A 21,801-nucleotide genomic window follows, 5' to 3' on the forward strand; every position below is an offset into this window, starting at 1 on the left:
GCCCCATCAACTGCTTGTTGTTGCTCAGCATCCAAACACAGTCTTCTCTGCTGCAAAGATAACATATTTATGCTTTTTTGTATTACAAGTTGCAGCTATCCTTCCTACTAATACAAAGATGCTCTCACCACCTCCTCGGAGAGGGGAGACCTTAAACCCAATAGACGTTGCATCCATCTTTGAGTGATGTTCTCCCTTGACAGTCCTGCCTAATCTACAACCTACACGCCACTGCCAAGAATCTTCCTATAAAATATTAAGGGGAAAAGAGGAAAGAAGAGAAAAAAAATTAGTTAATAAAAGCAAATATGTAGATAGATAAATGATATAGCTACTGTTATACATAAACATACAAGCAAGGAAGAAAAGCTGTATCGTCGATACAGTCCTCTTTCTATAACTGGTCATGAGGCTGTAGTTAATACTTATAAATTCCTTTTTCTATTATAAATTCCATGTTCCATTTGCTTTCTGCCCGCATTTCAGTTGGTCTGGTTTTTTAACAGGTAGGGCGACCCAAACCTTCATTCTTAAGGGGTCTGAATCCTTACTGGTCCTGCCTTTTTTGGTTGTTTCGTTGGTTGGTTTAGTTTTGCATTCATTTTTACTATTGGCAGTGGAAGTACTAAGAAGTGCCCTAGAGAACCCCCTTGGGTTCCATACAGCGTCTCCTTTCCCCAGTAACAGCAACCCAATTTCCACCTGGCAATCGAGATCCCTCACTCCAGCCAGAAATGTATTCCCCTACTTTGCCTGTTGTTTCAGTGGCATAAGGTGCCAAAATGGCTAGGTGGCTGTTTCCACTTCCAGTTCAATCGAACCATTGTTGTATCACTTGGTGGGACCATTTCTCCTTGAGAACTAAGGCCTCTGAACCAGTAAAGTTCAAAGTTACAGGAGAAAGGAAGCAAAATTTTTTCTTAAAAACTGGCACACTGCTGTAGCTCCAGCGCCAAGCACAGACCCAGGCACATATTAGGTGCTCAATCACTGTATATGAAAAAAATAAATTAAGGAATGAGTGTGTACTGTGAATCTCTACCAGAGAGATATATTTACATCATTTCCTAAAATTATTTGACCATAAAATTAGTTGGGAGATGGGGCAGCAGGGAGAATTTTTATGGCACTAGTGTTTTGGGGAATTCTGCGTTAGCATAATCTTTCTTCAGTTGTTGTACAATACAACTGATGCATTTTCAGTTTTCTAGATTTGAATTGTATTCCAGTCTTGCCTCACTGAGAGGACATGCTGGTCCTGTGCAGGTTCACAGACTGGTGGAGAAGACAGATACAAAAAAATATAATCACAATATCATGAGATGTGGGCCCTGGTGGGGGGAAGCCCTGGAGAATGGTGTGGGGGGGATGAGGAGGGGGAATTGATCACCTGGCCAGGATGGAGGGTGTCAGTCAGGAAAAATGTCCCAGAAGTGATAGGTCTTTTTTTTGGCTGCGCCGCATGGCATGTGGGATCTTAGTTCCCCGACTAGGGATCAAACCCGCGGCCCCTGCAGTGGAAGTGCAGAGTCCTAACCACTGGACCACCAGGGAATTCCCCAAGTGATGGGTCTTAAAGGATGAGTAGGGGTCTCATAAACAGGATCGTTGGGGAAGGGCATTCCAGGCACAGGGAACAGCATGGGCAAAGACACAGAGGCATGAATGTGCATGGTGTGACTGGGGAATCAGAAATTGTGGTTCCCAGAATCCTGTGGGCAAAAGCCATGCTTGATGACAAACTTTAAAATGCATCATGGGGATGCACAGAGGATTTTAGGGCAGTGAAAATACTATGGACGATACTATGATGATGGATACATGTCATTATACATCTGTCCAAACCCACAGAATATACAACACCGAGAGTGAACCCTAATGTCAACTAAGGACTTTGGGTGATTATGACGTGTCCATGTCGGTTCATCAGTGGTAACAAATGTACCATCTGGTGGGAGATGTTCATAATGGGGGCGACCGTGCATGTGTGGGGCAGGGAATATATGGGCAATCTCTGTACCTGCCCCTCAATTTTATTGTGGACCTAAAACTGCTCTAAAAAATTAAGTCTTTTAAAAAACTGCATCAGGGGAAGGGAAGGCCATTCTTAGAAGGGCAGACACTGATGATTGTTTGGGCGACAAATATTTATTGACCAGTTGCTATAGGTCGGGCTCTGTGTTAGGCATGAAGGTGACAGCGGCATCCTAGAGGCTCTCAGGCAGCAAGAGAAAGTGACAGTGAAATGGATCGTGACAGTTCAGAGTTGCTGCAAGAGAACCTCGTGTGGATCCCAAACCCTGGAGGCCAGCAGGCCAGGGAGGTTTTCTGGAAAAAGCAAGATCTAATGTGAAACCCAAATAAGAGCAAACAAGTGCATCAGGGTTGGGAAGAGTGTTAAAGGCAGAGGGAACAGGATGTGCAAAGGATTAGAGATGGGGGAGAGCGCTGCACATCTAAGAGGCTACAGGTCGTTCAGGAGCGTGAGACACCAATATGTCAGGGGAAAGAGACCAGGAGAGGAGGCCCAAGAGGGCAGGAGGAAAGCTCACAGGTGTCTTTTCACCTGAGGGCCGTGGGGGAGTAAGGGAAGGTTTTAGGCAAGTGGAATAGTAACTGATTTGTCCATTAGAAAGATTTCTCTTGTTACATTAGAAAAGGGGCCAAAGGATAGGAAATGGGAGATCCTTCCAGCAAGATGGCAAGAGAGGGGCATCTGAAGGGCCATGGGCCCCAGGTTCCAGGCTGCCTGCTGGCTGACCCTGGGCCAGTGCCTTTCCTCTCTGGGCCCCTTTCTCTTCATCTGTAAAATGACATGGTTGAACTGGATAATTTCTAGGGTACTTCTAACCTTAAGAGTCTATGATGGAGGAGAAAGGGAGCCAAGGGGTATTTTGGTCCTGATATTATAGGACAGATCAAGTTCAGAGTGTCCTGAAAACCACTAAAAAGGGGTCTCTGGTAGTAACCACCTGGTCATTACCCTTGACTCACCTCACCCTGCCGGGGACTGACGTGGCCTTCTGTCCATCTTCTGTTTTCCCCCAGGGCCCTTTCTCCCCTGCATCCCAATCTGCCCCGTAAACAGTGCTTCCTGTTGGCGTCCTGGAGGCTCAGGACTGCTGGCCACGTGGGCCTGAGGCGGGTGACTGAGGCCATCCCAGAGTAAACACAGTGGCCTAAGCCACTGCTATTATGAGGCACATGCTACCTGGGTGGGTCAGAGCCGGGGATGCTGTTTTATAGGAGGTCACAGGCTGGGGCACCAGCAGAAGGGTCACCTTTCTCTCTGAACTGCCTCTGGGCAGAGAGAAAGCCCTGGACGGCTAAGCTGCAAATTGCTAGGCTGTGAGCACGCTTGACAGATCCAGGTTTACTAGACTTGGGTTTCCAAGTGTGCCTTTCTTCACTGGAAAGGACAGTACCTACTGCTGGATCACTGTGAGAGTTTAAATCCATCCTTCCGCTCATCCAAAAGTGTTTGAGTGCCTGCAGTGCGCCAGGCTTTGGGGAGCAAGGCAGGCAAGAATTCTCTCAAACTGTGGCTGTCAAACCTTTGGACCTTGGCTCTTATCAGGAATGATTTACATCATGACCCAGAACACTCACGTATGTATTCTTACATGAGATGTGCTATGATCGTTTCTATTCAGTTTTTTTTTTGGCCTTACGGCGCAGCATGTGGGATCTTAGTTCCCCAACCAGGGATCGAACCCGCACCCCCTGCATTGGAACCGCGGAGTCTCAACCACTGGACACCCAGAGAAGTCCGTATTTTCTACTCAGTTTTTTAAAATGACGGTTGCTATGCACTAAATTGATTTCACAGCCTTCTTAAGGGTCAGGACCATTGTTCTAGGCAGCCTTCCCTGACCAACCCCTCCCTCCCCGCCCCCCGGCCTCCCTCCATCCTGTCTGTGTGAGATGTCCCTCCTCTGTGCTCCCACAAGCCTCACAGCACTTAGCCCATGACAGTAGAAGAATCTCTATTTGCCTATCTTCCCCACTAGACTAAGAGCTTCTTGAGGGCGGGGGCCATGTGTCTGTGTCTGATTCAGCCCTGGGTGTTCTGCACCTCACACGGGTCCCACAAGTTGGAGGTGATTCAATGTTTGTGAAAGAAAAGCAGGCAGGCGGGCAGAGGACCTCCCTACAAGTCTCTCAGATTCTTCAACAAATTATACAAAATTCAGTCCCCGGCACATAATAGACAACTTATTTTCAATAATAAATATAAGCCGTTATATTTCTCTGCACCTCCAAGTTTGAAAAGCTTAAAAGCTTAAGCATTAGAGATCTCAAACCAGTGGCTCTCAAGCCAGAGTTTTTGTTTGGCTGGCCCCATGTTTGAAATGGCATGGGTTTGGGCACCAACAGGGGGCAAGCACTGCCCAGGTTCCCACCACTCCCTGCTGTCTGACCCCCATTAGCACCTGTCATTGTTTGGGGCAGGGTGGGGGGATCGCGCCATGCCGCAACTTGCAGGATCTTAGTTCCCCAAGCAGGGATTGAACCCCGGCCCACGCAGTGAAAGCACCGAGTCCTAACCACTGGACCGCCAGGGAATTCCCAGCATCTGTCATTTCTTTAAGGTACCCACCTTAAAGCCTTTGAGCTTATGAGCCCTGCATCTCCTGGGAACTCTACATGCATCCTGTGAGCTGGGAATGGGTGTGCCCTGAGATGAGGAATCCAGGTCAGGGAGTGATGAATGACAGACTGGTGATGGTGAAGCTGGAATTCTAACCCACTCCCATCTTCCTACACGTCCTGTGGTCTTTCCACTCCCCCCTGACGCTGCCTCTGTTGGGACCATAAAACCATAAAAGACGGCAACTCAATGGAGGCAATATTGCAATCAACACAGCAGACACAAAACAGAACAGAGACTGAGTTAGGAGCTCCCTCCTGCAGGAGGCTTGAGAGCGGGAAGAGGTCAGAGAGATAGCGTGGTGCGGTGGAGAAATGCCCAGGACCTAGAATACACACATCCGGCCGTCCTCTGGTCCCGGATCCACCACTGGCCAGCTAGGTGGCCATGGGTAGCTTACTTCTTGTCTCCTCTTGGAGCCTGTTTCCTCATCTGTAAAATGAGCATTATAGTAGTTCTTAATCTGGAGGAATCGTGGTTAGAAAAGATGGAGTTAAGTAAGCAAAGTACATAGCACAGCACCCAGCTCAAGGCACGTGTCCAGTGATCGGTAGTTGTGGCTGTTATCATTGTGCTGATTACTGACTCAGGCTGGGGGCGAGAGAGGAGAGTAAGCCCTGGGGTTTGTTAAGATTTCTCTAGGTGTTTGAGAGGGGAGAAGGCTCTGAGGGGACATGTGATTGGACGTGCTAGGTCTCTCTGCCTCCTCAGGGGTTTTGCTGGGGAAATGAAATCTTGCTGAAACTCCGGGGTCTGCAGACTCTTGACTATGGTGTTCAGAGTGCCAGTCTACCTCTCACCCCCCTGTCTCTTCCCACCCCATGGTCCGGCCCAAGCAGACTAGCTGCCCTCCATTGATCAACATGGCTCTATTCTCACATCGTATGTTCCCCCCGCTGAGAATGCCCTTCCCCCTCTCTCCCCCCGTCACAGTCCTCGTCTCTCCATGCTCAGCACACAACAGAAGGCCGTGGTTCACCTGCAAGCCCGGAAGAACGGCAGGCAGCTTCACCTGCGCGTCCACAGCTCAGGGTCCCGAAGCTGGGAGAGGAATGCACACCGAGGAGGCTCCTTACCAGGGCCTCGCTAAGTGCCTTACCTGCTTATCTCTGCTCTTCCCAGCATCCCCAGTGGGGAGTTTTCAGGAGCCAGAGTTTGCAATGAGAAGATCTGGTCTCAAATAGGTTAATAACTTGCTCCCAGTCACACAGCTGGCAACAGAGTCGAGTGGAACCCAACTCTGCCCAAACCCTCTTCTTTTCCTTCTTCTTGCCAGCTTTGTGTCCTAGCTTGTTCTTTCTTTTTTTATATATTTTTTAATTAATTTATTTATTTTTGGCTGCTACTCTGCATTGCAGTGCGCGGGCTTCTCATTGAGGTGGCTCCCGTTGTTGCAGAGCACGGGCTCTAGGCACGCAGGCTTCAGTAGTTGTGGCACATGGGCTCAGTAGTTGTGGCGCGTGGGCTCTAGAGTGCAGGCTCAGTAGCTGTGGCGCACGGGCTTAGTTGCTCCGTGGCATGTGGGATCTTCCCGGACCAGGGCTCGAACCCATGTCGCCTGCATCGGAAGGCAGATTCTTAACCACTGCACCACCAGGGAAGTCCCTGTCCTAGCTTATTCTTTACTCGGCATCTCTGCTCCCGGACAGGGCTGTGTCTCATTCACAGGTGCTCCTGCACCAAGCACAGTTCCTGGTACCAGCGAGGGAGCTCAGTGATGCTCTAAATGAATGAAAAGGTCCATTTGAGAGTCTTGAGACAAGAACACCACAGTCCCCAAATGAGATGCTACCTTTTTTATAAAGGGTCCTTTACAGACGGTGGCCCAGTAGGGAAGCATTGCAAGACATTTGGGATAGTTACCTTTAACATAGTGGGAAATTGGGAGATAACTCTAACCCTTAGCCCTGCTACTCTCCCCTTTCTTTCCTCTCAGGAGGGATGCGCCTGAGCCGTGCTGGCAGTGTGTACATCTCTTCGAGTAGCTGTTGCTTGCCTCAACGTTACTATCAGGAATCATTTGCAAAATAGCTGCACCACTAAGCCTTCTTCCCTCCCCGCAATTAATGACACCCCATGCGCGTGTCTCAGATGAAAGGCACATTATTAATATTCAAAGGAAAAAACCCTCGTAACCATTTTAACATATACAACTAACAATGAACTAAATTTGCTTTGTGGAAGACAGAGAGTGAGCATCCCAAATTAGTTTATGTAAAAGCTGAAATTCCTCCCCGAAAGGTCTCAGTACCATCCTCAAAGAATATCCTGATCATCAGAAATGCTGTCAAGATTCCCGCCAACATTATCCCCTTTGTTGTCTGAAATGTTGAATCAAGCACATCTGGCAAATGTCCTAGAGCTCACAAATCTTTCAAACAGCGTATAATTCCCAACGGTTAAAGAGAGAACGCCACCGCTTAATCGTGCGCCTCTTCAAAATAGCACCAACTTTCCTTCAATCAGAAACAATGGCTTGGGCTTCTTAAAAATATCGCATACCAGTGATTATTTGCGGAGAGGGCCCCTTTGCGTTTGAACCTGTAGGTTTCAGACAGAATTTAAAATCAAGATCACGAGCCTCGTTTGAATGTATGCTCGGGTAAATGGACAATGGGAAGAAGCAGGGGTGTGAATCGGTGTCCAAAGAGTGACCTGGCCTGGGTGATTCGGAGTCTTTTGGAGGTGACAGCTGGCTCCACCAGAATGAGGACGGAGAGGATGAAGGTGATAGGGGGGTGGGGTGACAGGTGGCATTGACTGAGCCTTGACCCTACACAAGACACTCAACTACAGGGGAGGGGTGTATTCGCATGATCCCTGTTTGACAAATGAGGAAACTGAGGCTCGGTGAAGTTAAAGAATTTCCCCAGAAAATTTGGCAGACACTGGGATTCACATTTGGGCTCATCTGCCTCCAGAGATTTGCCTCTTTCCACTTTGCCCAGCCAACTCCAAGACTGTCTGTCCACAGAGGCCTGGGCACGGAGCTCCCAGACATTGGTGTTTATCTGCTCCCCACCCAACTTTTAAAAAGCTGCATAGTGAGCACCTAGAAGTGAAAGACCACTTGGCCTTCTAAAGTTTTTCTGGTATTATTTAAACAGTTGAAAACTAGAAACATCCCAAATGTCCAGCAGGAGGGAACTCATTAAATAATATATGATATAGCCTCGGGAATTCCCTGGCGGTCCAGTGGTTAGGACTCAGTGCCTTCACTGCCATGGACCCGGGTTCGATCCCTGGTCGGGGAACTAAGGTCCTGCAAGCTGCATGGTGCGGCCAAGTAAAAGATAATATATGATATAGGCTTACAATAAAATACAATGCAGCCATTCAAATGGCAGTGAAGGAATGGATCTCTTGATATACAAAGGTATCCATAGTTTATTTCAGGTGAAAAAGCAGGATAATAATAATAACCACCATTTACTGAGTGCTTACTATGTTCCAGGCACTGGTTTGAGCACTTTACATAATTTATTTTCTTTTATCTAAGAAATAGTTGTCTTTATTATTTCCATTTTACAGATCATGAAACTGAGGTGAGGTGAAATGCTTTGCCCAAAGTTACCCGGGTAATAGGTGGCAGGGCTGGAATTTGAATCCAGGTCTAGCTGACTCAGAGGTAAAGATGACATTTGAGCTGGTTCTGAATGAGAAGCTGGAGTTTATTAGTGAAAGAAAGAAAGAACCAAGGGCCTTCCTTGTGGCCCAGAGACATAAAAATATCCAAGGAGTGTAAGATGGCAGTAGTGGTTCTTTTTCCCTAGATAGTTCTCTGCCCACTTTATTGCTCAAAAACTGGCCAAGGAACACGAGTCTTTCAATGCCACCAACAAACCAAGACTCTTCTCATCTTGAAGCCTCTGCCTCCACCTGACCGGTGAGAAAGCTGAGACCCAGAGAGGGCAGATGACATGCCGGACCCCACACAGCCTGTCTGTGGTAGGGCCGGGGCTGGACCCGCCTTCCCACCAGCCAGCCAGGGCTCCTTTGGCAAACCCAGGCTGTCCCCCACCCTACTTCCCCCGCGGTTTCTGCAAAATGGCCGAGCGAGTCTCCTGCCCCGCCCCCTCCTGCTGTCATCTCTCCTCGAGACAAAAGGCAATTTACCCAAATGTTATAATCACCTGGATGCTGGCACGCAGGGCCATGCCTGCCATATCTGCGATACTGTTAGCAGCACCATAGTGAAGGCTTTGTGGAGGGATAATATCACATTGTAACTGCCGAAGAAAATGCCCACCCGGATCACAGATCCCGGCATCTGCTTTAAGCAAAAGGGGTATGAAGGGAATTATGAGTATCAGATGCCTTCACTGTGCCAGGGGCTTACCACATCCCAGCCCTTTGAGGAATGCATCATTATCCCTATTTGGCAGATGGGGAAACTGAGCCTCAGAGAGTAAGTAACTTACAGGAGCAGTTACTAAAGGGAGGAATTGGGACTTGAACCCAGGCATCTCTGACACCAGAGGCCACGCTCTGAACTGATATGAACTTCTCTGAGAGTCTGGCAAAGCTCTGGACCTTCTTCTCCCCAGAGAAATACACTAGAACCCACCCCCCTCCCCTACAGAGGGTGGGATCGGCCGGTCAAGGTCCTTGCTCTAGGAATGACAGCCTGCCCTGCCTTGCTGCCCCTCCCTGACCTGTGGGAACCGCCCCCTGCCCGACTCTTTCCCCAGTTCCAATTCCAAAGGCCCTGGAAATTCCCCTTCCAGCCATTGTGCCCACAGGACTCTGACAGCAATACATCCCCCACCCCCCATAGCAGCCTCCTGGAAGCATCCAAAGGATACAGCTTGCCCTTCCGTGGCTGGAGTCCACCCGAGCCAGCACCGCCGTGGTTTGTTTTGTCTCCTTTAATAGAAGTGGATGCGAGGCCAGAGCCCAGGGGGAAAGAGCCTCATCTCGCTTCCTCAGCCCACACGCTGGAACTCAGGGCAGTTGGCTGAGAGCCCTGCTCAGCCTCAGGTCCCGGAGAGGAAGGCAGGGTTACAGGCCAGCTCCAGGGACCGCCAGATCTGCCCTCAGACCCTGGTTCTGCCATTGGCCAGCTGTGTGATCTCAAGCTAGACTCTTAACTTCTCTGAGCTTCGGTTTCCTCAGCTGACAAATGGGGGTAGAACTACGAGCTTCCTTCCAGGGTTGTGGTGAGTGTTACTGAGATGATGCGGGGATGCAGCGAGAGCAGTGCCCAGCCCACGAGGAGCTTCAGGCCCGTCGGAGATCACACTTGGGACTGTTTTACATCCCAGGGACTAGTACTGGTTGAGAAGCAGGGGCCTCCTTAACCCCATGCCCCCAAGGGAGGAGCCAGGGTGACCTTGGCAAGCTGCCCTCTGGCCTCCTCCCACCTGCTTTTCATGCCAGTTTCAAAACTGGGCTGGAGGCCTGCAGTCCCCTGATCTCTCTAGCCCGCCTTTGGCACTGTTCTGGATGTGTTCCCATCATCCTCAGCATTTCTTATTCATCTGGAGCCTCAGACCCTCTAAGATCCCCCCAGACGCAGGCCCTAACTGATCCCCTGCGGATACCAGGGTCTCACCTGGAGGCCACCTCAGTGCCTGCCACCTCCCCAAACCAGTGCAGGGTCGGGGGTGGGGAGAGATGCAGAAACAGTCACAGGACCCGGGATGGGCACTCTCTGGACGGAAGCCTAGAGCCTAAGTGTTCAAAAGGCTGCAGAGAACCTCCTGCCCCTCAAAATATAGGTCAGAAAGTAAAATAACAGAAACCAGAAAAAAAGTATATGGAAGGAAGTCCAACATAATTCTATATTCTCCATGATGTTTATATTAATGTTTAATCTGGAATATCAGATATGAGATTCTTTTTTTTTTTCAGTATATTTATTTTATTTATTTATTTGTGACTGCGTTGGGTCTTCGTTGCTGCGCACGGGCTTTCTCTAGTTCCAGCGAGCAGGGGCTACTCTTCGTTGCGGTGCGCGGGCTTCTCATTGCGGTGGCTTCTCTTGTTGCGGAGCACGGGCTCTAGGCACGTGGGCTCAGCAGTTGTGGCTCGCGGGCTCCACAGTGCAGGCTCAGTAGTTGTGGCGCATGGGCTTAGTTGCTCCGCGGCACGTGCGATCTTCCCGGACCAGGGCTCGAACCCGTGTCCCCTGCATTGGCAGGCGGATTCTTAACCACTGCTCCACCAGGGAAGTCCCAGATATGAGATTCTTTCTCCAAAAAACCAGGAGTGCCCTGCTTTGCTGGTGCCAGGAGTCAGAAGCACAGTGTGCTGGGGGAGCACAGAGAAAACGGTAAGTGTGTCCCAAGTCAAATTGATGTTCTGGAAAAGGTGGTGTTTGGCTAGGCTTTAAAGTTTGAGAGGTGGATTTTGCTGCATGGAAGGGAAGGGAAAACATGAGCAAAGGCACAGACATGCAGGGGCCTGGGTACTCAAGATGGAGCACCTGAGACCCGCTGCTGTGTTGGGAGACAGAGGAGTAGTCAAGGAAAGCCTCCCTTAGGCAGTGATGGACGGAGTAGGCTTTGATGGGTGTGTAGGAGTGTGTCTGAGCTGGGCATTCAAAGCAGAGGGACCCAGTGTGGGCTGGAGAGAGGCTTGAATGCCAGGTTAGGGAGCTTAGCTTCAATCCTTCAGACAGTAAAGACGTGGCAGTTGCAGAAAGATTTTTCAGGGAAGTGTGTAGTGGCTGAGGGCTGCAGCTCTGGAGATAGACTTGGGTATGAGCCTGTACCCCCTTATTAGCTGAGTGAGCTGGGACATATAACTCCATCTCTCTGAGCCTCAGAGCCCTCCCCTGTGAAACGGGATAATAACACTGACTTTTGGGCTTCCCTGGTGGTGCAGTGGTTGGGAGTCCATCTGCCAGTGCAGGGGACACGGGTTTGAGCCCTGGTCCGGGAGGACCCCACGTGCCGCAGAGCAACTGAGCCCGAGCACCACAACTGCTGAGCCTGCGCTCTAGAGTCCGTGTGCCATGACTGCTGAAGCCTGCGCACCTAGAGCCCGTGCTCCTCAACAAGAGAGGCCACCGCAACAGGAGGCCCCCCTCGACGCAACTAGGGAAGGCCCACGTGTACCAGCGGAGACCCAACACAGCCAAAAATAAATAAATTAATTAATTTTTAAAAAATAATCTTTAAAAACAAATAACACTGACTTTGCAAGATTGCTGTGAGGATTAAGTGAGTTCTAGTCTGAGTTCCGTAGGTCCTTAACATCCTAACATCCCTCCTGGCCATCCGCACTGTCCCAGCCTTAATTCTGCCCCCAGCATCTGCCACCTGGAGGACAGCCCCAACTGCCAGGCCTGTCCCTGTCAGTCCATGGTCCACATGCAGCTGGAGAGCAGGGGCAGAAGGGAGCAGAGGGTCAGAGCAAGGGCCGACCGAGTGACCTTGGCCTCAGCACTTCGCCTCCCAGCGCTGCCTGTGTACAGCGGCCAGGCATCACAGACATCTTTAGTGAACACAAATGCAAATATGAGTGCTTGAAAAATAAAAGTGGGAACCAGGGAAACAAGAATAGCAATATAGATGGTGTTGGTGACTTTGCACCCTCCCTGCTTAGCACACACCTACTCTGGAGTGAGTGTGGGAGATGTGAATCAGTTGGTCTGCGTCCCTGTGCACCTCCTGTTGTGTGAGCACCTTGCCACACACAAGCTGATGCTAGTATTTAAGGATGTGTATTTTTTTTTTTACCAGTAGGGCCCATAAACACAGGCCAGCTATGCATCTGGACCTCAACAGCAGGAATAACTCTCTGTCCCAATAGTGTCAGAATCCCAATAGTACGACACTTAGTGAGACGTCCTTCTCCAGTCTGGGGCTTTCCTAAGAGATTCCCAAGGGTCATTATGACCGTGGGCACTTTTCCCTTTACCCACCAACTGGAGCATCTGCAATGCCACCTGAGACACCAACTGTGCACATAACAAAGGTGGTATGAGAATTGCATGAGATCAGGCATGGAAAGTACATGCATGTGCCCGGCACATGGACCTGATACCAGCTCACCATATTCGTTGCCCAGACTCACCCTCCCCCAGTCACAGCCCGATCCAGCCCTAGGTCTGACCTCGAAGGTCTCAACCCAATGGTTTCAACATATTAAAACAGAATGTATCCACGCTCCCATATTAAATGTAATTTTTTGCTGTTAAAATTTCGAAAGGATTTTTCAAACTTTGTTTGGTAGATGGTTTGACTACAAGACTTTAACAATTGGCTGTGATTTCTTGAGAGCCGTATGCACACTGGAGAATTCTTGACAAATGAGGAAACCAAGCCTACGAATTGATTTCAAGTGTAATAACATTGTTTTGATTTCTAAATTTAATAATTAATTCAGGCTTAATGCATTAATTACAACATTTGTTAATTTCAGTGTTGCAGTTTCTCTTTCTATGTTTCAGAGTCAGTCATTTTTTCCTATGTCTCGTACAGTTGAATAGGCCTTGACAAGCTTGTGGGTGCTAGGCCCTGCCCCCCAGTTCCCCCATGGGTGAAGCAGCCTGGCCTCACCACCCCCCCCCACCCGCTGGAGACCTCCACCCACCCAGCCCAGAAGATGCTCCTTTACAGGGAAAGCAAGAGCAGCCCCGGGCCTCCCTTCCTGCCCGATGGTGGGCTCTGCCTGGACAGCCACCCGTCAGTCAATATTGGCAACGCAGTGGCCTTGGCCTCTGGCCACACCTCTGCCAGCAAAGTTCAAAGCCTCTTTGTTTGCAGGAGCTGGGACAGGGATGCCCCGGCACTGGTTGCCGCCCTCACCCGTGCATTTGCACAGAGGGTGTGGCCGGGCTTTGGGGACTGCACCTGCCCACGGCCTCGGGTGCCAGGTTTGCCACGCACCTCTCACCCCAGCGACAGTTCACACAGGAGCCGTCTGAGAGCGCGCTGGCCTTGACCCCAGGAAGAGAGGGCAGCCCTCATGGCAGAGCTCCTGCCCTAGAGCCTGGCGTGGCCTGGCGTTTTGGATGCACGCTGGGCTGTCACTGCGAGCTGCACGCCTCCTCCCTTGACATCTGATCACACACAGAAACTCAAATGCTCACACACCGCCTGCCACTCACCCAGCCACACACCGCGTGTCACACGCAGGCTGAGGGTCCCCATACGGGTGCACTCTCTCCTCTTCACCCTGCACCTCAGACAGAGCCACTTACACACTCACGGCACACACCGATGCACGCTTGCACACATTCACACTCACACTTGGGTAGATTCCCACACTTCGATGGAAACACGCCCACTTGTGCCCGTGCACACACAGCCTCACCAAGCATGACCTTCACGCCAGCACTCTGTGCCCTTCCCCTCCCCGCTGGTGGAATGAGGTGGGGAGACGGTTCGCACCCCAAGCCTTGGTTTCCTCGTCCTGACTGGGGACAACCCCTTTTACTCACTGAGAAGAGGACGGACGTGCCCCTCTCCCCACAGAGCCCTGTGCTTCCCGGGTGCTCGGCCGGCGTGACCCTCATCCCCTCTCCCGAGGCTGGACACCTCGACTCATCCTGGTCTCCCCCTTTTCCCAGTCCCCACCCGAGGCTCCCGCACACCAGGTGGGCGCTGCAGGTGTGCTTGGCCCAAAGGCGTGCCGTGAGTTAGCGACATCTGGCCTGTGGGTGCCTGATGACCTGAATCAGCCCGTTTGCCCTCTCTGTGCTCGCCTGCCCCTCGCTTTGAACAGAAGCATTAGTTGAGCTGCGGCTCTTGATCCTTGTGTAAAGACCTCCTCCTCCCAGCTCCTCCCTCCACCCCCGCAGGGAACCACAAGTTCCAGGGGTGCTGAGTTCCTTAAGAACACCCCCTTGAAGGTACCCAGTTTGGGAATTAAAGGCCCATCGAAATGATGATCCTAGCTCACACTTCCTGGGTACCCACCTAGGGCCGTTCAGCCCTGCCAGTCCCCAGTCTGCCCTCTGCCGGAGGTCTGGTTAAACCCGCTGTACAGACAAGGAGCCGGCTCAGAGAGGGGCAGTGACTTGTCCAAGATCACCCAGCAAGATGGCGGCAGGGCTCACAAAGGACCCTGAACTCCCTCCAGCCTATGCTGTGCAGTCACAGGGGCCCTGAAGTCCCACCTTGCAAAGACAGCTTCTGGCTTTCTTTGGTTGTTGGCATTTCCTGCGCACCAGGCACTGTGCTACACACTTTTCGGGAATGATCTCAGTTGATCCTCCCAGGAAACCTTCCGGGCAGGCACCTCCGCAGATGAGGAGATGACACCCAGAGAAGTGCGAGGCCATTTGCCCAAGGTCTCTGAGCTAGTGGCGGCCGAGCTCCAAAGCTCACGCCCTTAACAACTGCGCCACACCGCCTCCCTGCCAGCCGTCAGGGGGTCCAACGTTGTGTTGCATGTGCTGTCCGACTTTCAGGACCCTTCTTCCCCCAGCACTGCACCGACCTGCAGGCTGCACGAATGACACTCTCGGTGACCTGGGCCCTGCCTGGTGGCCTGTGTGGGCCTGCGCCTCCCACCCTCACCGTGGGGCCCCAGGCCAGCCAGGGCTTTGAGCTTCCGGAGTGTGGCTGGCGCCCAGGTGTGAGCCCAGACAACCCATCCTCCCCATGTGGTGGGGCTGCTCGGTCCGTGGCCTCGAGACAGAAAAGGAAACAGCAGCCCCGTGGCCTTGGCCCTGCCCTTGGCCTTGGCCCCGCCCTTGGCATGTCTGCTTTGCCCTCTCAGCTCCGTTGGCTGAGGGTGGGGAAGAAATTCTTCCCCCTTTTTCTAAATCCCACAGAGCAAACTTATTACTTTTATGTCCCCAAATTTACATTTCTTTATTCATTCATCCACCATATATTTATTAAATACTTTTTAAGTGCTGGATCTGCGCCGGGCTCTAAAGAGTGAATTGATCATGGCTCCCCTTGGCTGGCGGGGATGACCATGACCATGACCGCAGCCTGGGTCAGGGAAGGTGACGTCCAGGCAGGGCCCATGGCGGGGGAGGACGGCCGGAGGTACACACATTCATCAGGTGCCTGAAGCTGGGGCTGTGATAGGCCTGAAAGAAAACCATGTTCATGCAGGCAGCCCTGTTTCCTGACCACACCATCTTTAATGCACTGTGGAATTCTACTTCTTTGACAGAAATCCTAGAAAAACACATCTATGTTACATTGGGTTGTTTGTGTTGAAAGAATTAATGTGTCAAACGTACATGTTTAAAATATATTGCAATTGTTATACTCATGTTTAGGCCTTTCTTCACTTCTATATTCACTAAGGTCCAGAAATGGGAAGTGCCCTGGGCCTCTCTTGAGCTCTGAGAGGCCCTGCACCTGAACCAGGTCCTGAAAGGAAGGGTGTCCCCCGCTCCCTGGAGCAGCTTGTACAAAGGCACAGGGGCACTGAACACATGCCTGTGGGCGACTGCGTTAAGTCAGGGTAGCTGCATTTCACAGCGTCAGGCGAGCCGGGGAGGGAGGCAGGCCGGAAAGGTCTTAAGGTCCAGGCGAAGGAGTGGGGAGCCTTTACAGGGAAAGCTTCTTAGTTGGGTGGCCTGTGGTCAGATTTGGGGTCTCTCTTGCTGCAAGTTCCTTTTCTTCTCTGTAAGACGCCCAGTTCTCCTAGTGATTGGTGAGATTCATTGGGGGCAGGAGGGCAGGGGATGCAGGGAGCAGCGAGGTCACTTCCAAAGCTGAGAACCAGAATAAAGAAATCTCTGGGCCATAAGAGCAGACAGATTAAGCCGAAGAGTGCCTGGGTCAACCCTTTGGGTCTCAGTCCCCTCTGTCCCCCAGCACCAGGCACAGGGCTGGCCACAGGATTGAGCTTGTTGATTCAGTCGTTCATTCATTCATTCAACAGATGTGGGCTAAGCACTCCTGTGTGCCAGACACTGGTCTGATGATGCCACAGTGAAGAAGCAGACAAGGCCCTGGTTTCATTGGAGCTTGTAGTGTGGATGGGGAGACAGACAACACGTAAATAAACAAGAAAATTGCAGCAAGAGGCATACGCCATGAAGGAGATAAAATGAACACCAGATATCAGGGATCACTGAGAAGTGACATTTGAGATGAGACATGAATGCCAAGAAATAGGTGTCAGGAATGTTTGTTGATAGCAACAAAGACAAATCAGAAGGCAACAGACTTATTCCAGACTTCAACTGGCAAAGCAGTTTTTGGTTGCCTACTGTATGCTGGGTCCAGTGGTCAATAGGCAGACATAGTCTCTGCATTAAGTTTACAGCCCAGTGGGAGAGAAAACTATATAAGGAAATCTGCAAGTAAGTATAGGCTCATAAATTTTTTTATTGAATGAAAGATTCTTTAAGTTCTATAGTGCTTCACAATTTTCAAGTTTCATACATATGATTTCATATAATCCCATAATAACCCTTTTTCCCCCCCTACACCTGTATGGCCCCCTCCTCCCTTCCCTCTCCCCACTGGTAACCACTAGTTTGTTCTCCATATTTGTGTAGAATCATAAACTGTGAAGTGCAGGGCCCAGGACAGAGGAAAGGGTGTGAAGGACTTTATTTTGGATGGTTGGGTGTGTGAAAAGGTTTCCACTCCTCTTGGAGAACATGATAATCTCACCTTTTACAGAGCACACTGGATTTTCAGGCATTTTTTTAAAATAAACATTTTATTTTAGTACAATTTCAGATATACAGAATTATTGAAAAGATAGTACAGAGAGTTCCCACTATACCCCACATCCAGTGTCCCTATTATTAACATCTTACATTGTACCATGCATCTGTCACAATTAATGAACTAGTATCGATACATTTTTATTAACTAAATAAAAATAACTAAAGCCCATACTTCATTCAGATTTCCTCCATCTTTCCTTAATGTCTCTTTTCTGTTCCAGGATCCCACCCATGACACCACATTACATTTAGTTGTCACTTCACCTTAGGATCCTCTTGGCTGTGAGAGTTTCTCAGACTTTCCTTGTTTTCGATGACACTTTTCAGGAGTACTGGTCAAATGTTTTGTAAAATGTCCTTTGATTGGAATTTGTCTGATGGTTTTCACATGATTCGACTGGGGTTGTGGGTTTGGGGGAGGAAGACCACAGAGGTAAGTGCCATTTTCATCATATCAAGGCTATACACTATCCACAAGGCTTATCACTGCTGATGTTGACCTTGATCACTTGGATGAGGTGTGCTTGTCAGGTTTCTTCATTGAAAAGTTACTCTTTTTTTGGTTTTTTACCCCCTTCCTATACTGTCCTTTTTACGAGGAGACCACTATGCAGCCCACATCTAAGGAATAGGGAGTTATGCCCCATCTCCTTGATGGCAGACTATCCACATAAATTGTCTGGAATTCTTCTGCACAGGAGATTTGTCTATTCTCCAACTTTTATGCATTTTTACCAATATTTTTTTACTTTTTACAAATTCAAGAACCCTACTGGTGTTTCTAGGAACCTAGAAACATTTTACTTCATTTACTAAAATGCATGAAATTACCAAGGCAATAAATTAGAGGGTAGGAAAAAAGCCAATGATTATTTTTATTTTCTATTGTGGATACACATTAATGAAAGATTTGGGAAATACCAAAAACAGAAGAACCTCTCTAGCCCCACTGCTTAGAGCTGACCATTATTCACGTTCAATTTATTACTTTTAATTTTTCTTCTGTGCACAATTTTTACACAGATTATACTGTCTATGTAATTTTGTTTCTTACCTCCTTCCACCTTTTTTTTTTTGCTTATTATCATATCAAAAACATTCCTCCTATGTTGCTATACAGACTTCATAACCATATTTTTTTCAGTGGCTGCTAAATCCTCATGTGGCTCATGGTGTCTCCCACCCGCCCCCCAAACTTAGCAGTATGCCTGGCACATAGTCAGTGTTTAGAAATTATTTGTTAAATGAATGAATATACAACAAAGTAATCATCCTCTTGTTTTTAGAAGCATAGGTTGTTTCAGTTTTCTTGATTCTAAATGGTACCGAGACAAATAGATTATTCCCTTAGCATAACATCCCAGGGTGGAATTACTGGGCCAGTGGGGGCCAAAACTTTTAAAGATAAATGCACCAAACCAGAAATCTCCCTCCCCTTCCTCTGAACCACCGGCAATTGTGCCGAGGGTAATAATTTACAATTGATTAAAGAGTTTGCGGGGTGTTTTTTTCCTATCTTTTTTCCTCCTCCTCTCCCCCTCTCGTCCTGCCGAAAAAGGGGGAAAATTATCCGAGAAGGTGAAGATGTTCTCAGACAATCATATTAACATATTCCAACAATCGCAATTTGCAAAATAGTAATCACAACTGCCGGGATCTGGGAGGCATTAATCAAAGCTGCAGGTTTAATTCCATTTTAAATATTGATGAAATGTGCTTCGGCAGCCTCGCCCTGGCGTGGCAGGGACAGGGGAGCCGCCTTGCGGCACAGGGGAGGTGGAGGGGAGGGCTGGGGAGCAGCTGCTGGGAGGGGAGGCATCTGTCATTCAAATTGGTGGCTGAGCGGCCAGGTAGAGAGTGAAAGGGGTAGTGAAGAGGGCTGTTAAGTCCATTGCTGTCAATTTGTAACCATCAGGGAGGGGCCTGAGGACTGGTTCAGCACAATAAACCCAGTTGGTCTGGTTTCAGGGTTACCACTGAAGAGGTTGCAGCTGCACTGATTCGAATAGCCCGGAGACTTCAGAACTGTAATTATCAACCAGGCTGCTCTCGGTGTGGCAAAAGTGGGCTTCACCAGCACTTAACTCCTTGTGTGCCGCCGCTCTCCCCGCCCACCGTCCCCCCCCACCCCCCCCCCGGGTTGACAGCCAGGTGCGGATTCCCCCGCAGCCTCCCCGGGGGAAACTGAGGCCCACCGGCTGCCCAGGGCAGTCCTCAAAGGCCAGAGTGTGCAGGCAGAGAGCCTTTCTCCTGAGGTCACAGACAAAGAACTAATGGGGGGGGGGGGGACGGAGGAGGCCGGCTCTGTGGGGCAGCCTCGCCTTCTGGCACCCTCGGGCCTGCCCTGGGGTGGAAAGTCAGGCTTTGGGGTCTGATGAGCCTTAGGCTTAAATTCCGCTGGACGTGGACACGAGGTAAGCCTCGTCCTCTCTGTAGAGTGGGGGTAATCTTTCCTACCCTACTGGGCTCTCACAAAAGACTCAGTGAGAGACGACGTTTGTAAATTACAGAGCACACAGTAGGCTGACAGTAAGCCTTGTCTCCCTGGGCCGGGGAGTGGTGCTGTCACAGAAGAGGAAAGGGCTCCTGGCAGGCGGCCCTGGTTCGGAGGGCAGGATATCTCAGGCCCTCTGCGTTTCAGCTCTCAAGGAGTGTCTTTTATGTCTAGCTTCTGCCATTTGGCACCCAAGGAGGATGAGTAGTTCCATACTCCCGCCTCTTGGGCGGGAGGCACTGAGCTAGGCAGGGGGTGAGGGTGGGAAGCAAGAGACTCTGGTGCTGCGCCCTGAGGACAACTGCTCGAGGGCAGGGGTTTGGGCCGGTGCTCTTTGTCCCCAGGAAGAGGGAAGGCAGGAACGAGGGAAGGACCGCAGGCAGGCAGTGCGGTGCTGGGGAAAAAAACAGGGGCTTCGCTGGGAGTCCTGGGGAATGAAGTATGTGCACGGCTCCGTAACCCTCCTCCTGGAATATAATCCCAGAGAAATTCTCCCACGTATCCACGAAGGGATGGACCCAAGAACATTTGTCCCAGCATCATTCCCGGTAACCGGAGGTGGAGGCAACCTGCGTGTCCACCCCTGGGAGGATGGGTAGTAAAGCATGACGGAAGCCCACCATGGAATATTAGGCAGCAGTCAGGAGCAAAGAACTAGATGTCCGCGTCTCAACAAGAATAGATCTTGAAAATGTAGTGTTGAGTGAAAAAAGTGAGGCACAATGAAATTCACAGCACAATGCCATCTATGTAAACTGAAACCACATTCGCACACAAAACAACAGTACATATTTTACAGGGCTATGTGCATTTTTAGGGGTATACATCCCGCCTTTGGAGTGGGTCTCTGTCTTGGGGGGCAGGGGGAAGGGGCTGGGTGTGGCTTTGGAGGATAAAGGGGAAAAATGAAAATAGAGTCAGCCCGCAGAGGGGCCTGGCACAGAGAGTGTGCTGTGGACTAAGGGATGTGTCCCACTCAACTCTCTCTCTCTCTGAGGTTTAAAAACAGCACAGGTCTTGTACTCAGACAGCCCCGGGGCTCAAGTTCTGGGCTCTCCCACGTGCTAACCCTGTGGCTGTGGACTAGCGACTCATCCTCTGAGCCTGTTAGTCCGTCCGCAGAAAGGCGGGCTTGCTGCCATCGGGTGGTCACGAGGATTAAGTTAAGGGAGATAAATGCATGTGGGCCTACAGGACCCCCAGATCCTCCTCTCCTCTCCCCACCGAAAGGACCTGGGCAAACAGAAGGTGTCAGCCCCCTGGGAAACCACAGGTTCTCTGAAGGGTCCAGAATGGAAAGCCCAGAAAAGAAACGAAGGCCTCGACCGGCTGTCCCAGAGGTGATGTTGGTGGATGTCACACTGGGCACGGGCCCAGCTCAGAGCGGCCCATCCATGTTGTGCCTGGCTCTGTCAGCAAGGTCCACCTCCAACATGCACCCCAGCCCCAAGACCCTGCCTGGGGGCTCCCGGGGCAGGGCACGACCAGCTCTCCCTCCTCCTCTCTTGCAGATGATGACGAGCATGAGTGGATCATCCGGACGTGTCGGAAGGGCTGGGACGAGACCATGGGTCCTAAGCCCAAGCCGTGAGTGCTAAGCCCCCTCGGTCACAAGCTTCCTTCTGTGCCCCTGGCATTGGCTGGCCCAGGGGACAGGCTGTAGTTTTAGAACCGGATTTTTGACTCGGGAATAAAAGCTTTCTGCCATCAGTGGCCCTAACTGTACTTTCCTTAGACTATTTCTTGGAGCTGGACCCTCATTCCACCTGCATCAGAATCTACCTGGGCAAAATTGTGAACTAGCTCTTCCTGGGCCCCACCCTAGTACCTGCTAATCAGAATCGCTGAGACTGGGGTCTAGCAGTTTGCATTCTCAGGTATTTCTTACGCATATGGAAGTTTGAGAGCCATCACCTTATAATGATAGACAAATGTAATGGAATGAGCAACTCATGTGTGCGGGCAGTGTGGTTATGTTAGCTCAGCTCCACACAACAGCCTTGTAAGAAAGGGCTTAGCATTACCTTTTAGAGATGGGAAATCTGAGGTTCAGAG

General features: G+C 50.3%; 2 protein-coding genes across 4 annotated transcripts in view; one reads left to right on the plus strand and one right to left on the minus strand.

Moving 5' to 3' along the window:
- Positions 1-21,471, plus strand: part of MORN5 (MORN repeat containing 5) — a 33,793-nt gene extending 12,322 nt beyond the window's left edge. For all 3 annotated transcript variants that reach the window (XM_082402303.1, XM_082402304.1, XM_082402302.1), the window contains one exon: positions 21,258-21,471. In XM_082402303.1, coding sequence (XP_082258429.1) covers positions 21,258-21,337 — 80 coding nt within the window. In that variant the 3' untranslated portion in view covers positions 21,338-21,471. The remainder of the gene's footprint in view (positions 1-21,257) is intronic.
- Positions 15,311-21,801, minus strand: part of LHX6 (LIM homeobox 6) — a 33,587-nt gene continuing 27,096 nt past the window's right edge. The window contains exon 11 of the transcript XR_014247503.1: positions 15,311-17,649. The gene's annotated coding sequence lies outside the window, so the exon portion shown is untranslated. The remainder of the gene's footprint in view (positions 17,650-21,801) is intronic.

The sequence above is a fragment of the Balaenoptera borealis genome (assembly GCF_965194805.1).
Source record: "Balaenoptera borealis genome assembly, chromosome: 8".
NCBI classification, from domain to species: Eukaryota; Metazoa; Chordata; class Mammalia; order Artiodactyla; family Balaenopteridae; genus Balaenoptera; species Balaenoptera borealis.